The sequence below is a fragment of the Tasmannia lanceolata genome, unplaced genomic scaffold (assembly GCF_043159265.1).
Source record: "Tasmannia lanceolata isolate RefF3 unplaced genomic scaffold, GAP_Taslan_0.1 ptg000008l, whole genome shotgun sequence".
Lineage (NCBI taxonomy): Eukaryota > Viridiplantae > Streptophyta > Magnoliopsida > Canellales > Winteraceae > Tasmannia > Tasmannia lanceolata.
In genome coordinates this window covers 1,017,677-1,041,660 of record NW_027518685.1, presented here as the reverse complement: position 1 = coordinate 1,041,660, position 23,984 = coordinate 1,017,677, and the positions used below count along the sequence as shown (strand labels likewise).

The 23,984-nt window shown below is 39.0% G+C and overlaps 1 protein-coding gene and 1 pseudogene across 3 annotated transcripts; both read left to right on the top strand.

Annotated features, from left to right (window-relative positions):
* Positions 1-243: 243 nt before the first annotated feature.
* On the top strand, positions 244-14,289 carry LOC143883850 (uncharacterized). Of its 2 annotated transcripts, none has more exons than XM_077387168.1 (10): positions 244-597; positions 745-909; positions 1,072-1,266; positions 4,005-4,086; positions 4,194-4,336; positions 6,686-6,764; positions 10,725-10,789; positions 11,437-12,206; positions 13,418-13,503; positions 13,977-14,289. In XM_077387168.1, the coding sequence occupies exons 1-10, from the start codon at positions 556-558 to the stop codon at positions 14,111-14,113; spliced, it is 1,764 nt and encodes a 587-aa protein (XP_077243283.1). In that variant the 5' UTR covers positions 244-555; the 3' UTR covers positions 14,114-14,289. The 2 variants fall into 2 exon arrangements, with proteins under 2 accessions (XP_077243283.1, XP_077243282.1); XM_077387167.1 differs by having other exon boundaries at positions 247-597; positions 4,194-4,345.
* A 1,440-nt stretch (positions 14,290-15,729) lies between these two features.
* On the top strand, positions 15,730-23,045 carry LOC143883849 (disease resistance protein At4g27190-like; annotated as a pseudogene). The gene is made up of 3 exons (XR_013252571.1): positions 15,730-16,037; positions 16,903-20,149; positions 22,908-23,045. The product of XR_013252571.1 is annotated as a disease resistance protein At4g27190-like (transcript).
* Positions 23,046-23,984: the final 939 nt, after the last annotated feature.

Here is a 23,984-nt window from a genome sequence, read left to right as displayed (position 1 = left end):
GTTATGAAGTTATAAAATTACGAGAAAAATACGAAAAATATGTATAGAGTTATTACAATTACGGAAAAAACTTGGGTCCGGTCAAATCACGTCAAATCAGGAGAATTACAATCCCTTATTATACTTGCGGGTGACCCGCGGGTTGACCCGGCTAGCCTCCTAGGCAATGTCTTACAAATCTACCCTTGATCCAAACCATTTATCAATCAGGCATTGCCATTGATGGCGATGCATCAAAATCTACTCCCACCAAACGATTCTAGCCCTCTATTTTGTTAAGGGATGTTGAGAAAATAAAGAATCAAGTCAATCAACGATCAATATTCATGCCCTTAAATCGGAGGGTTAGATCATCCTTATAGTCTGATTTTCCGATCCTCGCCAAAAACAACAAAACCCTAGCTTAGGAAAAAATCTTCTGAAATTTCCCTCTCTGAATTTTCATATTTTCTTCTCCGCTCTTCCCTTGAATTGTTGCGAATTTATTCGTATTTTCAGCCTAGAAAATTATATATCTTTGATCCTCTTTAGGGTTCTCTGACATTTTACACAGCAATGGAAAATTCTGTCAGTAAGAGGCTGAACATGCAAAATGAGGTTAGTTTCTCTAGCCCTAGCCCTAGCCCTAGCTCTAGCTCTCCTTTTCTTTTCCTTTTTGGTTATGAACTTCAATACAGCAGCATGTTTATTTATGCTCTATTAATTTCTGGACATGTTCCGTCATTTTCTTTAATCTGTATTTAGGTTCTCAAGTGGCTGGAAGATTTCTCGGAAAATCTGCAAAACAGAGCAAATGCAACGACTGTGGAGATTCATGAACTACTAGACCAGGCTAAATTTGTTAAACAAGATCTTAACAACACTTTCAATTCTTTTCGCAATCTCTCCTATCTACGAGTTACCGAAAATGCAAGTAGTTTACTATTTTTCATTCTCATATGAGGTTTATTACTTTCTGGTGCCTTTTTAGATTGCAGTTCTGTGTACTGTAAAATAAACTCAAATTGTAATTTGCCTTAAACTTAGATTCATCGCACGTTGTGTAAAATCTTTTATCTCTGTGGAATCCAGACAATTTCCGAACAAGACGAACTAACTGGTCATATGAAGGAAGATGCTAGAAATCCTGAGGTTGGCATTCCTGCTCAGAGTTATGAAGTGGACATATTGCCGAGATATAGAGATGCTTTATCGCTTGGCTTGAATTCTTACAGGCATCACTTACAGAAAACAAATATGATCTCTTCAACAGGCTCTTTTTTCAAAGTAATGCTTCTTTTTTTCGTTTATGATCTCTGAATTATATTATGCCTTCGCGCTTTAATCTAGTTATTTTATGGTTGCTTGAAGAGCTAAGGTTGACTATATTTCTTTTGAAATATCAAATTTCCAAAACAACATGAAGTCACTTTTTCCCACAATGCATGATCAATACAGTGTATGTGTGAGGACTAATTCTAGTGGCTTTATTTGCTCATCCTTGCCCAAGTGGTTTCCCTTTAAAAATTGTTACAAAAGGAAGCTGTGACAAATTCCAAGTTAGGGATGTACTGTTTGATATTCTTTTAGGGATTGGCAGGTCATATTAATGCCTTGGTTCTTGATAAGCGTTATGTTCAAAAGCAGCCCTGAGGTTCTCACAATGTAAGTTATAGTTGAGTAAGTGAACCTTGTTGAAATTAAGTTTTTGAGGAGATTACTTCATTCAAAAGGTCCCTTTAAAAGAAATCTGTGTGAATTTATTTAACCTCAGCAGTGTGAACTGTGAAGATTAGTAGCCTTTGTTTTCTCTGTTTTTGGCAACAACTTGATGGAAATAGAACCACGCATACTAAAATAAGAATGTTGCTAGGAGCGGGGAAATGAATGTCTAAGAAAAGAAATCACTAATGGGGTGTTTCAATACAACATATTTTGTGTTAGGCTCCGTTTCTTTTGACGTAAAATGGTACGTAAACCAAATTTTATGCTCATTTTTAAGTGTAAAAATGGGCGTGAAATTTGTTTGTACGCCCTTTTTACTTCGAAAGAAACGAAGCTTTAGTGGAAGAGTATAGTGGAAGAGTATTATGCATACAACTTATTTTACACGGTTTGGGTATATGCAAAACCCATGTTCAAAGGTGATCAATTCTACATGAAATACAATGAAAACTAGGCACCCTCCCCCTCATGACTTCACTTGTAATGAAAGTTAAATTACAACAATGCTACCTTTTCAACCTAAAAACCTCTTTTCTCTCTCACATCTCTCCTTTTCGAGTCTCGTGTCATATCTCCCTCTCTCTCTCTCTCTCTCTCTCTCTCTCTCTCTCTCTCTCTCTCTCCCATATCGCCCTCTCCACTATGGCGCAATCTCTCCCTCTCCTCTCTCGCTCCATCTCTCCCCCTTTACTCTCATCCCATCTCTCCATCTCCACTCTCGTTCTGTTTCTCCCGCCATCTCTCTCCTTTCTTGAGTATAGGTTGCCAATATTGTATTCTCAGACAATACAAATACAAATTTCTGGAAAATACAGAATGTCATCCAAACAAAATAAAATTTTATCATTGTAAAATACAGGATGTTATTCTCAGACCATACAAATACAAATATCTGGAAAATACAGAATACTATCCAAACAACATAAAATTGAATCCTTGGACAATACAAGGTGTTACTAAAACATTGTAAGACAGTATCTTTGGAAAATGCAATATTCCACCCAAACAACATTAAACCTATTCTAGCAAAACTTCTCAATGTTTTAAGCTTCCAGTGGATTTGAAACTTTCAGTAAAGGCTGAATGAGTGCACCAAAACCCCCCTTAGTTATTCAAGAAAGAGTAGTTTGATTCAATTCTCCAAGATAGATGTGGAGATATAACTTGGAGCCTTTGAACAAAAAATGTTTATTTTTGTTGACCTTTTTGATGGCTTATTCTAGACTTTCTCTAGCTAAAAAAGACACTGAACTAGTTAAGGGTCGGGTTGTTCGGACATCCATGAACCTTTAATAATAAATTATGGAATCCTGCTATTTCAAAAGAACCTTGCCCTGGTACATTTGCTGGAGATGGGAGAAGAAATAAATCTGCACAGAAGTATACTGGAAGTAAATGGTATTGGTGACACTATTAGTGAAGTTTTGAGTTTCAACATAATGCAGCCGCCCAAGCCATGTCTGTAATTAAAATGAATTGACCATTTATCTTGTATTAGTAGAACTAGGTAATTTCTATTGCGATACAAAGTGGACTGAGGAAAGTCATTACGGAAGTTCATGGGTTTTTAGTTTTTACACCCATCTAGAAACATCCGTGACCCTTAAAAAAAGTCTCAGGTCAAAAGTTCCAATTCTTCTTATAAAGGAATTGACCTCATCGGTCTTTTTTAGCAATAAAGTCAGGTGCCATTCAAAAATAAAATAAAAATGGAATTGTGCAAAAGTTGTGTCTCTCATTGCAACATGGCATTTTAGCTATCTACTCATAAATATTGGATGTAAATTATAATATTTAAGTGTACTTATAGTGGGCGATAATTAATACATTTTACAACAATGAAGAGTCTTCTCTCCTTTGTACTTGACCATCTCGGTCCCTATTCATTAATGAATTCTTGACTGTTAAAAAAAAAAAAAACAATAAAAAGAACAATCTTATCAAAAGCAATGGAGTTTCTAATAGATGACATATCATTTTATTTTTCCCCAACCTTTTAAAAGTACTCACATGAAAATTATCATAACCACATCTGGAAACACTGTATTGGTAATGTTTCTCTAGTTATTTCTGAAAATTTCCAACCAATTATCTTTGGACTTCTTGAAACTTGTGTCATGATTTATCTTGTGCCTTTGTTGTGTTTTTTATTATATTTCTCCGAATCTCTTTGATTGCATACCTTACTACGTTAGCACAATCTAATTGTATTTCTTAAAGCTGGACATATGGAGAGCTTGGTTAAATTGAGCTTGTTATCCTTCAACTTATCTATTTCTTTTATGCTTGCATATTCAAAGCTTGGGTCAGCACGCAGTCCACTCCCGCATATTATTGGTTCAGAAGAGTACATTCATGATAACAGCTGTGGCTTAACAAATGGTAATTTCTTTGTGAAGTAGTTGTAAAAGATGAATGCATATTTGTGGTTGAGTTGTTATAAATATATTATTTATTGTAGTTGTATTTGTCGATTCATTTTCGTGCAGAGGATTTCATATCAGGAACTGCACCTCTTGATTTCGGCAGCGTAGTGGAACCTAATGGATTACATCCAAATCGAGGAGAGCGTGGTTCCAATGATATGCTTAGTGCAGATTTATTTGGGATGGAACAAGGTCCATCTGAGAAGGCAAGTGAGGTAGGACACTGGGATTAGTAACTTTCTTTCTTTCTTTCTTTTTCATAAGGATTAGTATCTGTCTTTCTTTCTTTCTTTTGGTAGAGATTTTTTTAGTTGGCAAGATTACTATTCTGATCATAGTTACTTTCTTTATGTGGTAGGATACTAGGCATTTCTTTTATATAAGAGGTTGCAAACTATGATTTTTTCAATCAAGAATATTGGAATAAAAGTTTCTCTCTCGATCTCTTTTTTCTTTTCTTCCCTCTCTTCTTTCCTAGTGGATTCTAGGGGGTTCTTGTTCTTCTTCTTCTTCAGGATGTATTTTTGGGTCGCACGCTTCCATTACAATTTTCGTTTGATCCACTGCGTTAGTTGGTATCAGAGCGAGGTTTTTCCTCGGATCGAACCATCTGGCTTCTACCATCCTTCAGTTCCTGTTGCTGGTTCAATTTCCATGAACTCTTTACCAGGTTATGTTTTTCATACCTTTTTAGCAATTGATTTCTCGCCTGAAAAAAATAGACTTCATAGCTGTTGTAAAATTTTCAAAAAAAATAGGGATAAATACATTTACCTCCCATCTAGTTTCTGACACATCCACTTCTACCCCTATGGTTTAAAAATTGACAAAGACATCCCCTCTAGTTTCGTTTTGTTATAAGTATCTCCCTTCTGTCAACTGGCCGTTACGTTAACCCGACGGAACCGTAGAAAGTAACCATGGTTAATATTGTATGGACCAAAATACCCCTGCATCTGTGTTCTCTGAAACACCACCCCCTCCAAATCCTCCACCACCACCAACACCACCCCCGGCACCACCTCCTACACCACCACCCGCGCCGAATCCGCCACCCTGTCCGGACCCACCACCAACTCCACCACTGCCCCTCCACCGCCACCCCCAATGCCTCCTCCTGCACCACCTCCTACACCACCACCCGCACCAAATCCTCCACCCTGCCCGGATCCACCACCAACACCACCTCCTCCACCCCCTCCAAATCCTCCACCACCACCCACACCACCCCCGACGCCACCTCCTACACCACCACCCGCACCGAATCCACCACCGTGTCCTGACCCACCACCAACTCCACCACCACCACCACCTCCCAAACCACCGCCAGCACCACCACCAACTCCACCACCACCACCACCTCCCAAACCACCGCCAGCACCACCACCGACTCCACCACCCGCACCAAATCCAGTTCCGTCGATAAAAAACCCAAAGATAAAAAACCCAACTGTTGTTTTCTTCATTTCCAGTCAACTTAAAACAGAGGGCAAATGGGTCATTTCACGTGCGCTGTTTGCACCGTCCAGTGAAAAAAACCCAACGAAACTAGAGGGGATGTCTTTGTCAATTTTTAAACCATAGGGGTAGAAGTGGATGTGTCAGAAACTAGAGGGGAGGTAAATGTATTTATCCCAAAAAAATAAATAGTTTTTGTCCTATTTCCTGCAAGAAAGAGATCCAGTTGTTTCCCCAAAGTGCAGATTCCTGCACATCTTCCTCTCACTTGCAAACCCGAGATTGACGTGCCCTCTATTCCCTATCATATCTCAAATGACTAAGAGATGATGGCAGACACCTGTGGAGATTTTCGGATTTTATTGAGGAGATCTAGGGTGTTTTGGAGGGATACAACATTTAGGGCGTGTTCGGCAAACCTCTAAAAATATATATTCTAAATATTTGTTTAGGTGCGGGAATGACTAAAGCACAAAATAATCGGAGAATTTTGTTGGGAAGCGTGACCCATGAAGAGTCTGTTTCTTATATTTCTCATTTTTTTAGGGCTAATTGAGGAGATTCTACGGAGTGACATATTGTTGCTTCCACAATCCGCTTCTACCCAATTCCATAGGCGAGAATGGGAAGCGTTACCAAACATGCCCTTAGGCCATACATATATGGAGGTCATCCAATTCTGATGTAGGTTCACTCGCGTATCTGGGGTTACCAAAGAGTTGACACTATTGCTTGACCAGCCCTTTATTTGAGGATTTCTAGACTACCAACCGTTTTGTTCCTCTCTTGGCCTTTGATTTTTCCCTTATTTTTTCGATTGTAGTCTTTATTATATTTGCTTTGTTTAATGTTTTATGACCATCTCGTTCATTGGGCTCTGTCCTTTTTCTGTAAAAAATATCATCATTCAAAACAAAAAATAATATCCCAATCGTAGAACAGATACATGTCAATTTCTCCAATTTTATTTCAATGCCAATTCAAGTGTTAAAATTATATGGTTTCTAGGACTGTTTTTTCAGTTGTTTTTTTTTTTTGAAATGGACTGTTTTTTCAGTTGTTCTGTTCTATATTCTGTTATCTTCTGTTTTTGACAGGATGGTGAACCCATGGTATCTGCTGCATTAGATTTTAAAGCAATGCTTGAGGCGGCACTTCTCAGCCCTTATAAATTCTGTATGCTAAACTCCGAAAACTTTATTTATGTGTATGTGTATTTATAAGTTTGTCTTCAAACTGATCTAAAAACTCGAAGAGCTAACTTGAGCCCCTTATCCTGATGTTTCTTTTGTTGGTTTTGCTGTCATCGTGTGACAAGTATTTTAATTCGACCATTTTATTTTATTTCCTTTTCATTTGTTTTCCCTTTGATGGTTTTTGTTTTCTCATGCACTTACCTTTTGATACTGTATCTAATCCATCATGTTGTCATCATGTCACAAGTATTTTAACTCGAGCATTTTACTTTATTTCCTTTTAATTAGTTTCCGTTTGATGGTTTTCATTTATCTCATGTGCTCTGTATCTGATCCATCATTTACAGGCATCTTCGTTGCTTCAGCTCGGCATATGCTTTTCCTTAGTAGATACTGGTATTTACAAAATTAACAGGTTATATTTCTCTAGTAGAGAGTTCTACTAGAGAAATATAATTGCAGTACTCAAGGAGAGCTTTGTCAAGGATAATATGGAGAAAAGAGATGAGAGAGTAATTTGGAAACCACAATTCAGAAGGAATTTCTTTGATTGGGAGCTTCAATCCATTGCTAATCTACTGGAGTTGCTTGAAGCAAGATACATCAAACGGGATGGGGAAGACAAAAGGGTTTGGATCTGAGATTCTTCTGGCGACTTCTCTGTAAAGTCATTCTACCTTCATTTAGTGACTTGCCCGGTGTCCTCTAAGGTAGCTAGAATGTGGACAATCCAAGCTCCTCCTAGAGTGTGCACCTTTGGTTGGGCTGCTTTACGGAAGAGGAATCAAACGGTGAATTTTCTTTGTAAAAGGAAAATTCTCATTGTAGATCATTGTGCTCTATGACTAGAAGTGGGGGAAAGTGTTGATCACATTTCTATTCATTTCAAAATAGCCTAGGAGATCTGGAGTAAAGTATTAGGCAGATTCGGTCAAGGTTGCCAGAGCGAGAATCGAAACGGGAATCAAAAGCGGGAATCGTGAAGTCGCTGGAGATTCGCCGGGAATCGTTGGAGAGTTGAGAATCGCCAAGGAATCTCCGGGAAATCGCGTTTCACATAACAGTAAACCGCGGTTCCCAAAAGTGAGAATTGCGTTTCCGGGGAATCATAAACCGCGATTCTCAAGTGTGGGAATCGGGTTTCCTGCGAATCCGAACCGGGATTCCCAGTCTTTGGGGATTCGAGAAGATTCCCTTTGGCTCTGTTTGGTTAGATGAGATTTTAGTGGAAGTAGTAGTCAACAAGGAGGTGACAAGGGTGGGATATGTGTAGACTTGTCTGAGAAGACTAGAGGGAATTTTGGGGAATTTTGGTAGTGTGTTTGGTTAGATGTCAAAGCATGTGGGAGAATGGAGGGGTGTCATTAACAAAATAAATAGTAGAAGAGAGAGAAAGAGGAGAGAGAAAGAGAGAAAAAAGTAATGATTACACATGGCATTTCATATTCTACTCTTCTCCCCTCTAAAATTTACCAAAAACTAGGTTTGGCAATGGAAAAGTAGGGGAGGGGACAATCCCGCCACATAGGCGCCACCTAAGCCAAAAGCTAATAATTATGTCTCTTCCATGTCTAGAAGTCCAATGGGATTTGAGCTAAAAAATGACAACCAAACAACATTTGGTATTTCATATTCCTAGAAATGCTTAGCCGTCTTCCCTACTTTTTGCAACCAAACAGAGCCTTTTGGATTCGCAAACCGGGGAATCGCGGTTCCCCACTCCTAGGGAAGAATCCTGCTTCCTTGGATTCGGTATCTCATGGGTTTCTCCTGCAAAACCCATAGACCTCTTATAGGAATGGACGGCTGCACGGTGGAAGAAAAAAAAAGGCAAAGTCCTGTGGAATGTATGTTTCCTAGGCTACTATGTGGGTACTTTGGATGGAAAGAAATTCTAGAGTATTTAAAGCAGTGTTTAAAAACACAGATGTGATGCGAAACGCAGCCAAGAAAAATCGTTGTCGACTCGGCGCGAACGCGGCCAAGAACGGAGTTGGCCGCGGTTGACACGGTCATAACTCGGGAGAATCAAAGGAATTTATTGACTCTGCAGGGCAAAATGCGGAATGCGGATGCGGTGCAACGCGGAACGCGGCCAAAGTATAAAGGAGTCGACTCGGGCGAGTTCATTGTTGAGTCAAGGAGTTTTTAAACACTGATTCAAAGGGGTCTGTAAAAGCGCCACTTTTCTTTATGTTAAGTGATTGCCTTAGTGATCTCTTGGGTCAAAGCCCATCACCTATTCAAATTTGTTTCAGCTTATGACCTATGGGATAGATGGAGAGAAGTTGTTTGTAGTGTGATTTCAAGCCAAGAATTGTTCAAGAATGGGATCCTCCCTCGCCCAGTTTCTAAAGCTCAACTTTGATGACTCCAGTTTGGGTAATCCCGGCCCGATTGGAGTTGGGGGGGACGTCCTGGGAAATGATCTTGGGGAGGTAGTATGGGCCCTTGCAGGTCCAATAGGAGTGGCGGATAACGGAGGCGGAGGTTCGCGCAGTTCATCAAGGCCTTAAGCTTGTGGTGAGAGACTGGCTTATGAATGTGGTGGTAGAAGGCGACTCTTTGAATGTAATCCCTTGGCTCAAGGGGTCTGAAAAACCGTCTTGGAGATTTGACAGATTGTTTGACGAGATGTTTGATTGGATCACACCTCATTTCCTGCAGTGTTTCTTCATATGCGTCGATCTGCCAACGAGGTGGCTAGAGATGGAGTTTCCAGGGAAGCGCTGGCCCTTTTGACTCTCTTCCGCCCTGATCTCTCCTTTGTCTCTGGATTCTCTTTTTTGTTTTATTTTGTTTCCCTTATTGTATGACCACCTCGTTCTTTTCTTCTTTCAATAAAATTGGCTATCATCTTAAAAAAAAAAAATTGAATAAAAAAAATTACTTGAGTAGATTACTCGGACCAATACATTGTCTTCTGATTCATTTGAGGGAACATGATGATGCAGCTCTTTCATAAAAGGGAATTTTTTCTTTGTATATCAAATTGGAGTAGCTCTGAATATGGTTGCTTGAGTTGCTGAACCTGCTGCTCTAAAAGAAGGATTAAAGCCTGATTTTTTAATGATGAAATTTTATTAGAAAGAGGAGCAAAAGATACAACTGGACCGAGATAGTTGAGGGCCACCCAAAAAAAGCTGGCAGACCGGATCAAACGAAGGATTAAAGCTATGCAGATCAAAAGGCATTTGCAATATATGAGCAAAATCTGTCTTTATAAACTCAGTGAAGTGAATTTCATTGGCAAAGTTGCTGCATGATCATGGTCCATGACTCCGTTTAACACCGTCCGGAAATTTTTACTTCCAGTTTTCTTTGTATTTCACACGCACGCATGCACGGGGTATACAGCATACCCCTACTATGGAGAGGTAAATTCTACCTTGGCTTGCATGAGCCGCAGTGCACCATGGCCCTCTGTCTCCATCATACAATGATTGGGACCATTGATTTTGGGGCCATGACCTCTGTTCATGGGAGATGTGTTCACAGAGAAGCCATATTATGAAATCATTTTTTATCATGGTTCTGTTCATACTCAATGGAAGCTTATTTGAAAACTGAGAAATTAGCCAACCATGGAATTTCCATTGTTATTTTAGCTGTTTCGATTCCATTCCGTTATTGTTGTTTTCCTTTGGCAATGACGGGTTCTTGTTTGACATTTCAGTGACATTTCTGTTACTGGTTAAGAGAAAGGGAATATCTATAATTTTGGTTATTCTTATCGTTGGTAGGCGTAGTGATCTGCTTAGGAGGCTTCTGTCTCTCAAAGTTGCAACTTTGTGTATTTCTTAGTTAGGGAGTGCATGATGTGAATCCCATGCTTTCCAGTTACACCTAATAATTTTTCTTCGTAATTGTTAATTTTGATTTTGATTTCCTAGTAAATAGATCTTTCTTGGCTCTGACATAACTATGTTTTGCTTTGCAGATGATGAGAGTTCATCCCTACCTGATGCTGTCAGTGGCAATATCAATCGTGTGCATGGAAAGCTGGTTGGTCTGATTAATCTGTCAACTAGAGGATTTATGGAATTATATTGCCTTTGGTTTTCATGTGTGCCTGTGAAATCATACTGACAGGATATTTTTTTTCATTTTTCTGCAAAAAAGAAGAAAAAATGAATTTTGTCTCGTAGTGAAGCCAAATCTATTTTAAAAGAAGATCTCTATTAAGTTTTCAGTAGTTTTTTTATCATCAAGTTATTTTATTCTTTTTTTGGTCATCTATTTACAAACTTGGGCATTGCATCCATTTGTTTCAGAGAGGAATCTGTTTAATTAGGGGTTGGTTACTGATATGGTGTTGCATGGAGAGTCCTAATGAATCCATTAGTCTCTGCAGTGTTGCATGCTTTTAATGAGTTCAGATCTTTGTCGCAAATTTAGTTGGTAGCCATGAGTTATTATTTTGATCCTGTTACGGATTTCCTGAGCTGTCTTATTACTGATGACTACAAGTTGAGTGTCTGATGAGCCGAAATATCTGCATTGAGTCATTGAATTTTATGATTAACACCATCTTTTGCAAGCAGCTACGGGTGTTACATGGCAGGTTACCTTGTACCTGTCTTGCTTTTGTCGGGAAAATTGTTACTTCATCATATTTTGATATGGAAATAACTATAATAGTTTTCCTGCAGGATCATGTAACTTCTATGACATCAAATACTGTTGGAGTTGCAAGTTCCCAACACCTTGTGGGTATTGATAATACAAATATGCCAGTTACTGCAGGAAATCTCACTTTCCTACAAGATTCTGACTTTAATACACATACACTATGTTCTGCGTTACTCTCTGAGAGCCTTTTTGATCCAGAAGAAGAGCCACCATCCATTCAAGAAAGTCATGAAGTTTTTTCAACTAATAAGAATGAAACCGTACTTGAAGCCCCACAAAAAGTAGGTGATGTTGCTGGAGAAGGTTTATGCAGTTTGGCAAGTTCATCTCTGAGATCTCAAACAGAAAGTTCTTCCTTGTTGGCTGAAAGATTTATGCAGTTTAAAATAGCCAAGCCAATCATAAATGACATGTCTGGAAGAGAGGAGCCCACATTCTCCACTGTAGTATCTGTTTCTCAGGAATCGGGGAGCTTGTTTTCTCAACCCACTTTGAGTAGTTCTTGTGACTTAGATAACTGGTCTAGCTCTAGCAAGGAGAATAACAATATCAGTTCCTTTCTTGAAGAAAAGACTGTAGCAAAAGAAACTTTTATTACTAGAGAATTAGCACACAAAAAACCTGAAGCAGCAACAGAATACAGATGTAAGCTTGAAAAGGGAGAGCCATCTATTATGGGGCTTGACGATGGTTCTGTAGCAGTTGAAAATCTTCGAGAATGTTCAGTCACAGAAGATCCCAACGACGGAGGTGCCTCCCTAGATGTTGAAGAAAGTCACGAATTCCAAAGGTGTCATTTTGAGTAGATTCCTCATACTTTTTCGAATGGCTTTTCTTTTCATCAATTCATTATTGGAAGACAGTTATTCTTCTACTGACATCTTTCTTTTTTCCATTTCATACATATGGGACATACAGTTTTTCTTCTACTGACATCTTTTTCCTCATTCCATATATTTCTTTGGACATCCCTTGGCTTACGTTAATTATGAATGCGTTGCTTGAGATTGTCTTTATTGGATTTATGCACCTTGTGTAATCTTTATCAGAATGAATGTTAGATTTCAAAGATGGTAGAGCGATTACTTTGCAGTAGATTCTTTGGGTGCACCAACTTCTTACAGTTTCTTGGTTGTTAGTTATTTGGTTTAGAGGGTGAATATGTCATGAATCTTCATTTAACTTTTGAGTATTCTAGCACCGTTTAAATAGCCTAATACTTATATCTAGTTGTTCTTTTCTCCCCACTTCTCTATTTTCCTACTTTGAATTCTACAATATTGAAATTTTGAAATAGTAAGGAGGAGGCTGTCATCTATATCCAAGATCTATTCTTCCATGTTTTCATCACTTATTGCCTGTCTGAGTTTTAATCATTTATTGCCTGTCCTACAGTGATCATGCCTAGAGCTGATTCAGCTGGTCCGTGTTCAATTGGAAAGAAAAGAAAATGAAAAGTAGACATTCTTAAAAAACAACATCCTCTGTCTTGTGATTCAGCCATCATAAGAACTGCACAAACAGGCCTTCTTTCTGTGATGTATATTTCAGTTAGCTTGCCTACCTGCTTGTATAGCCTTTTTTTAATTTATAATAAATTTAATTGTTTGAATAAATGTCTATATAAATTAGGTTTGTTATGATGCATTAATGATCACATAGATGTTTGAAAAGAATCGATATTAAATTGGATAAAGATTTTAAAGAGCCGATCTGCTTGGTTCATCTAAATAAGATTGGTGTAGCTTCAGGCAGGTGATACACTACAACAGCATATCACGCTTTTTCCTTGTGTATAACTTCTTATAGAGATTTTGATTAATGAATAAAGTTGTATAATGTACCATTAAAACAAAAAGAGTTGTATAATGTCTCCAACTGTTCTCTGTTGTGATAATTTGTTTTCTTTGTAGGAATAATTGATATTACTGATGTATGCAACCTGCATCATGTTGAGCATTCTTTTGACTCACTTCTTGTTTTCTTTTTCATGATTTTTAGTTGCAGGGGGAATTTAGTACCGAATGATTTATCAGAAGTGGATGAAGCACAGCAGAAATCAATAAGTCAACAGAGAGAAGATGAAGGTAGAACCTCCATTTCTCTACATGTTGTGTATTTTGGAATTTAGGGCACCACTGATATAGAAATGAAAGGGATGCTGGAACAGTCACATAGGTATCTATCTGATATATGTCTTGAAGTGAAATACGCCTTGTTCTCCTTTTACTCTTCGTTCTTTGTCCATGCTTCATTTGTTGCAAAATCTCCTCTATTGAGTAAGCTGTTTATTCCACTCTTTTAAGGAAATCGCTTTGCCATGTTTTGTTATGGCTGCCCCTATCTGTAAAAGTAGTTCTCGTTCATCCCCGAATGTACTACTTTGTATAATTGTTTTACAAATTGCTTGTTCTTTTTGTTGGTTAACATTTCCTTGTTAATATATTTGTTGGCCAATTGCCTACGTTTTTCCACGCCACAAAACAAAGCAATTGGTTTCTACTGCCAAACAAGTGCTCGATTTTCTATTCTTATTGGGGTATGTCCATAAATGTTTCAGGGGCGAGTACAAGTTCACCCAACAGAAGCATGTCTGTTACTGATGAAAAGAAGGATGACCCTAAAAGCTCTCTGATCACACCGCTTCTGAAACTTCCTATGAGGTGTTCTTCTCTTTTTGATAGTGACGAGGATTAGGGCTCACCGGTTCTGGCATCCCTTTACTGCTCAACTGACGATCACCTCCTCTTTTCTACAGCAAGGTTGTTAATTGTATATTTTTGGGTTATAATAACCCCTTTTAATGTTGTCAAAGAAACAGTGAACATGTTTTCATATGTGAAAGTAAAGGCAAAATCGTTCATCTTGCTCCAGTTGAAATCTAAATTTTCCAGCAGCAGTTAGGTGAAAGAAGGTTGAATGGGTCTTCAACAGCTAATTGAATCCAAAAGTTTATTTGTAATCAGACTAATGGAGATCAACGCCCATTGCGCGTTTATTTCTAGACGGGGTGGGTCGCACTTGTGGGCTCACATAGGGATCTTTTATTTATGTTATTGTTATTTTATTGTTTTTAGGGGTATTTTTAGGATTACTTGATGTTATTAGGGATGTTTTAGTGTTTGTTACTTTTAGGGTAGCTATTCTAGACGGGGTCGCACTAGTGGGCCCACATAGGGATCTTTTATTTATGTTATTGTTATTTTATTGTTTTTAGGGGTATTTTTAGGATTACTTGATGTTATTAGGGATGTTTTAGTCTTTGTTACTTTTATGGTAGTTTACTCTTTAAGGAATTCTCAATTTAGTAGTTTCTTTATTTTTAGGGCTCTTAATTGCCCATTTATAGGCTAAGCTACATCTTATTTCTTACTTTTGAATGATTAATTGAATTGAATTGAGTTTTGTGTTTTCTCCTCCCTAATTTCTTCTTCCCCTCCCTAATTTCTTCCCTTTCTTCTACTAATTCTTCTTCTTTCTTCTTCTTTCTTCTTCTTTGAATTTATCCTCTCAGCCTACATCACAGACAGGGCAAATATTACTATTCAAAATTTTGAAGCTGGGATTGAATTTGTATTCACATTGAGACCTGTATATTTTTAGGACCTGTTTGTTTTGGATTTTGAGAACCCATTGTGAGTCGAAATCTGATTATTGGACTCAAATTTACGTTTCGGAACTGTTTGTTTTGTATTTTGAGAACCTTTTGCATTCAAAACTGATTATTGGATTCCAAGTTAAACATAAATTTGAATCTAATAGTCAGTTTTGGACTCCAATCGGTTCTCAAAATCCAACAAAATAAAAAACCACCGTGACTTACTTTTGAGTCCAATAATTGGCTTGGGTGCTAACAATTGGTTGCCATAATCTGTAAAGAACAGTGCCTAAAACAAACAGCTTTAGCTATGCTCTGACATGGTGGACCATCTTCTGCCCGAGGCAGGTGATGAGGCCTGTACGAAACACTTATAAGATATGGAGTTTTTATATGGTGTAAGCCCTGTATAGCCAAGTGTTTTTTAAAATGGACTGGTACTGCCCACACTATAGGATGATCTAAACCTTCCATTTGATGGGCCACAGTGTAAATAAGTTGTGCCCCCCAAAATCATTTCCATAGGATGATCCCCACTCTTCATCTACAGAATTTCCACAATATGCAGTGGCCCATCATATGGATAATGAGTTCATGGCATCAACCGTTGCACCCATGGTTGACGGGGAGCTGATATTTACAGCACTAATAATTGATAAATACACCACTTTCTTAAAAACGTCTTCCATTGTTTGGGACTAAGTTGTTGGAAGTTGGAACTTGGAAGTTGGAACAAAGAGTTGGGTGTTTCCCATTAAAGTAAGGGGGATGTAAATATTATACCTGGGTGTTTCCCATTAAAGTAAGGGGGATGTAAATATTATACCTTTGATGATTCTTATCGCAGTTGACTAGATCTATATTAGAAGGGCGGAAGATATATGCATCTTCGTTTTGTTGCTTTTGCATCTTCGTTTTCTCTACTATTTCATACCCTCTGGAGCTGTTGTATCCAAACAAAACCCAAGTGTAAGAGCTTTTGGAGCTTACCCAACAAGTGTTTGCTTCTTTGCTTACGCAAGAGTAAGTTTATTTGATATCTACCCTGTTATATAATTGAGTGTGTTATTGTCATCGATTTTTCAGTTATGAATGCATATACTTAATTTCAGTTTTGAATGCAATTACTTAGTTTTTTTCGCTTCTCTACTTCTCTCTCTCTCTCGTTTTGCCTAATTTCCCTGTGATTTTGTGTTATACATCTATTGAGTTCCTCCTAAAGCCTTCTGCTATATGTACTTTTGATTACTTCAAGAGTTGTTGTAAAAAAAAATCAGGTTATTTTGTTCTTGCCATATTTGATATTAACCTCTTATTTCATTCCTCATTTGTTCTTAATTACCTGCTCCTAGTTGTAGTGTTTTCTTGAAGAATTATTCGGTGTTTGCAAGTGCTTTACCTGTTGGCAAAACTACTAGTGGGGGTCCATCAGTTTGGTGGTCTAAACCTTTCATTTGCTGGCCCGGCAATGGATGAGGCATATACCAGAAACCTCCTTTGCATCATACAAATCCTAGACCTCGGACTTCTGGTTGTTTTTAGACAGTTGGCCTTTTATTTTCAGAATCATCCTTTCTGCATGCGACAACTTCAAGTATCAGTATCTTCTGATAGGAATGATCTTTCAGGCACGGTATATCGATGTTTTTCCCCAATAAAAACAATGGGTTGGACCATTGAACAACTCGTCCATATCTTTTCCTTCAAATCAGCTCCCCTTGAATTTGAATTCTCCCCCTGAAATCAATTTCAGTGCATCCCAACAACCCTTTTAGGATTTTCCCCCCCCTTTATATTTCCCCTCTCACTCCTATTTTTAAAATTTTATTTTTTAAGTAATGTATTTATTTTCTGAGTTTGATCATTGCTTTGTGTTGTGTTGCTGTAGTGGCTATGGAATTTATTTGGGAGCTTGGCAAGAATGTTTGGGAACAGATTAATAATTTCAAAAACATCGAAAGAAATGTAGGGATTTTGAGAAGCAAAATGGAGGAGTTAAGCGGCAGAGAGAATGATGTAATGGCTGAAGTGGATAGAGAAGAGGTGCAGCATGGGAACAAGCGAAAGAGAGAGGTAGAATTATGGTCGGAAAATGTGAAAAAGATTAAAAATGAAGTGAACGAATTAGAAGAAAAAATTCGAGAAGAAAGGAGATGGTTCCCACGTTACAGACTGGGAGCGCTTGTTGCAAAGAAAATCACAGAGGTAGTTGGGATTCAGGAGAAGAGCAGATTTTCTGAAGCATTGGTATCGTATCCATTATTTGGTAGTGGAATTACCTTACCAACAACACCATTAGTAGGTAAAACGACAGCAGAAAAAACCATGCAAATGATTTGGGATTGCTTGGAGAATGCGGAGATTGGAAAGATTGGAGTTTATGGAATGGGAGGAGTTGGAAAGACAACCATCATGAAGCATATCAACAATCGTCTCAAAGAAACCCATGTTTTCCACAATATTATCTGGGTGACTGTGTCAAAAGAGCTTAGCTTGAAAAGGTTACAAAGTGATATTGCAAAAGCCATTGATTTGTCGTTCCTTGAAGATGATGGTGAAAATGTCATGTCTACAAAACTATTTGAAGCTTTGAAGAGAAGGAAGAAGTTTGTACTCATCCTAGATGATTTATGGGAAGCAATTCAATTGGAAGATGTAGGCATTCCTGAACCAAATGAGGATAATGGCTGCAAGCTAGTCTTAACTACTAGGACACTAGGAGTATGTCAAGGAATGGAGACTCAAATCGATATTCGAGTTGAGGTGCTCTCTGAGGAGGAAGCTTGGGTTTTATTCAAAGACAAAGTTGGTAACGATGTTGTGATTTCTTCAGAAGCAGAGGATGTAGCTAAGCTTGTGGCTAAAGAATGTGGAGGTTTGCCACTTGCACTCATCACGGTTGGACGGGCTTTGAGGAAAGTTGACGATGTTAGGGAGTGGAGGAATGCATTGCATGAATTGCGAGGCTCAACAACCGATATCAAGGGCATGAAAAACAATGTCTTTGAGCGCTTAAAGTTCAGTTATAATCGCTTAAGTGACCATAAGATTCAAGCTTGTTTTTTGTACTGTTCATTGTATCCAGAAGATTGCCCAATCCTTTCAGAAGAGTTGATAGAGTATTGGATGGGTGAGGGGCTTATAGATGATGTAGGGAATAGAGAAGTTGAGTTCGACAAGGGGCAATGCATAATGAATGAGCTCAAGCGTGCTTGTTTGCTAGAAGCTGCACCTCCTCAATACGGATCTGGATTTGTCATGATGCATGACTTGATTAGGGATATGGCCATTGACATCACAAGAGTGTCCCCTCCTTTTTTAGTCAAAGCTGGGGTTGGATTAGAAGAACTGCCCAAAGAGAAAGAATGGACAAAAAATGTTGAGAGGATATCTCTAATGAAAAACGGAATTAAACTTCTTTTTGGTCAACCTAATTGCCCGAAACTCTCTACCTTGCTGTTGCAAAATAATTCCCTCTCACGAAATCACACAAATTCCTTCTTTTCCAACATGAATAGCCTTCGAGTTCTCGACCTATCCAGAAGTGGGATCGAGTCATTGCCAGAGTCACTTTCTGAATTGGGGAACCTTCATGTACTGCTATTGCGTTCCAATCCATTAAAGGCGGTTCCTTCGCTGTCAAAGCTCAAGGAACTGAGGGTATTGGACCTTTTCGCGACTCACATCGAAGAGCTGCCTCAAGGGATAGAAGGGTTGGTTCGTCTAAGACGCCTTGACCTCTCTTTTACACATTTGTGAATGTTTCCTGCAGGGATAGTACCCCATCTCTATCTCATGGAAGAGTTCATTACATCCAATTGCTTATGGGAATGGTTGTTGAACAAGCGTGATATGGACAGAGTAAGTAATGAGATCACAAAGTTGAACAAATTGACTAATCTACGTATCTCCTTTAGAGACTTGCCCACCTTCCTAAATTATAGCAAGTCTGGGCATTGGCGAGTCTTGAAATTCTTCCATTGTACAGTTAGAGGACCATTGCTACGCCTTTTTTATTTCTGTATCTCTCGGAATTGTGTACACATTAGCAACTGGGATGTTGTTAGCATGGAGAGCTCTCTCTTGCTCCCATATGACACTCTGAAGTTGACGTTTAGAGATTGCCAAAGTATGATCCGGTTGTCTCAATTGTCGCTCTTAGTGAATATGAGGGAATTGAAAGTATGTGACATTGACAAGTGTAATGACATGGAGTGCATTTTATTGGCAGAAGAGAACACCATACCTGCCTTGGAGGCATTAAATCTTCGTGACTTTCCCAAACTAAGGGCTATCTATGAGGGAGTTGTGCCACATGGAACCTTCGGAAGCCTAAAGATTTTAACCGTTGAGAATTGTAATAATTTGAAGAATCTGTTCTGGGTTGGGTTGTTGCAGGATCTCCAAAACCTTGAAAAGATAGAAGTTATGCAATGCAATTTGATGGAGCATGTGATAGTGGGAGAGCAAGAAATGGGTCAAGCCAATACTCCCATTACTCTTCCAAGGTTAAGGGAGATACAGTTGGCAAATTTACCAGAATTGCAGAGCATTTGTAGGAGGATGTTCATTTACCATTCTTTAGAGTCTATCTCTTTATTTGAATGTCCAAAACTGGAGAAGCTCCCTCTTTCTGCCAACTCTCATTCTCTAAAGTATATCTCTGTAATTGGATGTCCAAAATTGAAGAAGCTACCTCTCTCTATCAACCTCCAAAAGCTTGAAACGATAGATGTTTGGGGCTGCAATTTGATGGAAGATGTGATTGTGGGAGAGCAAGAAATCAACACTTACATTATTCTTCCGAGGTTAAGGAGGATAGAATTGGGAAATTTACCAGAATTGAAGAGCATTTGTAGGAGGGTTTTTATTTGCCATTCTCTAAATGTTATCTCTGTACGTAAATGTCCTAAACTGAAGAAGCTTCCTCTCTCTGTCAACAACCTACCACAGGCTCTCAATTCAATCAGAGGAAGTTTAGAGTGGTGGGATGCATTGGAGTGGGACCACCCCAACACCAAGACCCTTCTCCAACCGATTTTTGAGGTGGAAACGGGAGAATCAATTTGGGAAGGAATGATGAAACATTAATCATGGACTAGAGCTGTTCCTGGAGGGGAGATTGCTTCTCAATGGTGAGGACATCAGAAAAAATCAAGGAATTGCTGTTCTAGTTCTTACATTGTATTGATACTCTTATAACTTATAGTTTGTATTGCTTTTGCTTTACACCTGATTATGTTCATAGAAATTTTGCGTTTGCTTTACCAAGTGATCAATCTTTCCCAAGTCTGAAGCAATATTTACTGTGGAGGAATCGAGTATAGACCATTGCTTAATTTTGCTAGAAATTTTGAATGTGTGCTTTTTTTCAGCTATGATGTTCTTTGGCAGGGCCATGGTGAAAGGTCCAGAACTCTAGGGCATGTTTGGCAGCCATGAAAATATATTCCATGGAATATTAGTGGGGCCAGTTGTTAAAGATTAGTGGAAAGGGAAAGAAGGGGAGTGAGGTGAGCATGGAAAGCCCCTGAAAAACACAGGAAGTAGGGTATTTTTAGCTGGTTTTGTGGATTTCTTAGGCCGTGTTTGGCTACCATGAATTTTTTTCCCAATGGAATATCAGTTTAATCAAGTGGTGAGTGAGGAATGGGGAGTGCTGGCAAAAAAAAATGTCCTTATATTCTCTGTCCACTCGTGCCCTCTCAAGTCCCTCCCCCAGCTTACTTCTCAGCCAATCTTTCACAATTGGACCCACAAATATTCTATTGTCATCTATGGAGGACCTGCAATAGATATGCCGTACACATATTATCACGTTCATTTGATTTACTAAACCTGGTTTGTTTTGGATTTTGAGATCGTTTTTTAGTCCGAAATTGATTATTGGATTCAAAATTAAGGACATGATTGGATGCACAAAGTTTTTTCCTGGAACGAATTTTTTTCATGGTTTTTTCTTGGAAATATTTTTTCTCCTGTTTGGTTTTTAAATTCTAATGTTTGGTTGATGTTGGTCAGCATCTTCATGGGAACGAAAATAATAGGTATGGTATGACTATGTTAACTCAACTCAACTACTCAACTAAGCCTCTGATAAATAGGTTATAAACTTATAATCAAAACAGTAGGGTCAACATGCTCATCCATTTGAGAAAAAAAAAGGGGACTGAGGAGATCCAGGTGTTTCTGGTTCTTGTGTTGGTATGGTGTAAAATGGTTGAGGTATATCATCAAAAAAAAAATGGTTGAGGTATGTTTGGATTGGTTAGATTTACTCCTTGTAAATCTGTGTAGATGTGTTTAACGGTTGGATTTTCTTGAAATAAATGGGGAGCTGCTATCTTTGTAGGAATTGAAGAACATTTACCGTTCCAGAATCGAATTGTCTTTGTTCTCTCGGAGATTTCAACATTTCCATTTCCAAATTCAATTATTTGATCAATGTTTGAGTTGTTAATTATTGGAGTTGGAATTTCTTGTTGGAGGTTCCAATTTGGAGGGAGAGTTATTTGATCCCAATTGATGGTTTTTGGAACTATTGTATTTAATTTTTTGACATTTGTTTGTAAAAGCAATGTTTCATACATATATATAAAGCACATCTTGGTGGTCATTGTTCTTCTTCTATTTTGGTTGTAGACCTTGGGCTATTGTAAACCTCTGTTTCACTATTTGAGAAGTGGATATTCGGGTGTTGCAAAATCCGTCTTTCTCTTTAGATGTGTGTAAACCTCTGTTTCACTATTTGAGAAGTGGATATTCCGGTGTTGCAAAATCCGTCTTTCTCTTTAGATGTTGTTTGTTATTTTTTTATATATGAATCTCTAGTAATTTTTTATGATCCCTATCTTTCCAAACAACTTGATGTAGTCTGTATATACATTAATAACAACTTTCCACACCCTCAAAGTGTAACAGGTTCACAAGAAAATCTCCAAATCTTAATCCATTTGTAACATTTCTGGAAACCAAGTGTTCAAAATTCAAGCATTTAACCACATAGTTAATGAAACAGGTAAAGGGGATGATATTTCCACCCCCTTCTCCAGCATTTCCCTCCCTTTCATCATAAACATCAGGCAACAACAACTTCTTCGTAGCAAGCATGTTTTGACAGTCTATCAGATTTCTGCTTTTTCTTAGCCTTTGCACTCCTTTTTATCTTCTTTCGACTGTAGATCCCCATGTATTTGGATCTCTTCGAGTCATCCCTCCCTTCAATCGGTTTTTTTTTGGAAATTTGGTGTTCTGGTTATCTGATGACATTGGTGAATGGAGTTTCTTCCAGTTGTCTGTCAATATTGGCAATCTCCTGTTCCATGGTATTGTTTGGAAATTGCCGACACTGTCTTCGCCGCTTTTCATCCTAATGTCTTCCCCGTCCTGAAAATTTTCAGGGTTTTTTGACTGAGCAACTTCAGAAGCTACTTGCTTTTCTTCCCCAAACAATGCATTTGGATCAAAAATTTCACCAATGTTTCTAGAAAAATATATCTGTTCTCCGATCAAAAAAAATAAATAAAAAATCTCTGTTCTTTGCCTCCCAATGCATGTCTGTGACAATTTTCATCTCTTATTTTTTAACTTCTGACATCTTGAGAATTCTCAGCCACTTCAATCTTCTCATTTCTGGAATAATATGTTGGTTGCTTGGCCCATCTAAACAACATTGGTGTAGCTTCAAGCAGATGGTATGTTACCACAACGTATCATGTTTTCCCCTTGTTTATTACTTGTTAAAGAGAATTTGATTAATGAATAGAGTTGTATCATGTGTCCTACTGTTCTTCTCTATTTTTCATTGGAGGAACAATTTATATTACTGATATATGCTACCTGCATCATTTTGATCATTCTTTTGACTTCTTTTTTTTTCCCAATGATTTTTAGTTGCAGGGGGAATTCGGTGCCGAACGATTTATCAGAAGTGGATGTGTGCGCATCTGAAGAGGCATAAGGACGGCGGCTGGATCTACATTAGCCAGAGGCCCGAAGTTAGAATGATCACCGGGATACCTACTTCCATTCACACATGGAAGAACAGGTTTTTCTACGTAAAGGACACCGTGCCGGGCTCGCACTGGCCGTTCTCATTACAATGGAGAACGCCGGACACTCGCCGCCTTAGTAAAAAACCAGCCCTCGAGGACTATGACCATATGACCTTCGCTCTGATCAAAGAAGAGCTCAAGCGAGGTCAAATACACTGCTCAGAGTTCGAAGAGGAGGCCGAGCTGGTCGCACTCGGGGTCAGTCGTGCGACGCCGGCACGTACGTAGATTTCTTAGGCCAACATTTTGTTTTTCTGAAGTGTTCTTCAATTTTCATAGTTCTGACTGCGTTCCGTTCTCTCTTGCAGAAATGGTGAAGCAGATGTCCCTTTTGGACAGAATCAAGCAGACCTCTGGCGCGTCCCCAGCGCAGGAGCAGCCCCAAACAAAGGGCAAGAAGAGGAAGGTGCCGGAGTCGACTCCGCCGATGGTCGCACTGGCTAAGCCTCTGAAAAGCAGCCGGGCGACGCATAAGCTTGCCTTATCGAGCCGGGCAGATACCCCGGGTCAGAGCTCCAAGTCCGGAGCGACGACAGGGCCAAAACACGGCGGGGCAGTACTGGGTATTGCGGCCGCCGCATCGGTTGGAGGCGACAACGTCTTCCGCCCGAACTGGGCCGTGCAGAAAACGGACACCGGCCTGGGGGATACCCGGGTGGCCACAGAGTTGATGTACAAGGGCGTCCTCCCACGCGACCGGTTAGAAGTCGAAAAAGAGGTGCCGGAGACCTGCGAAGCGGCAATCAGCTCCGCCCTCTATCAACTCCAGGTCTACTCGAGAGATATGGCCAAGAAGCGATATCTCTTCTCTGAGACGATCACAAGGATCGAGTCTGAGAAGGTCCAACTCCAGAAGGAGAACGGCGAGCTCACCGAAGCCGTCCAGATCAAAGAAGCCGAACTTAACAGCTTACAG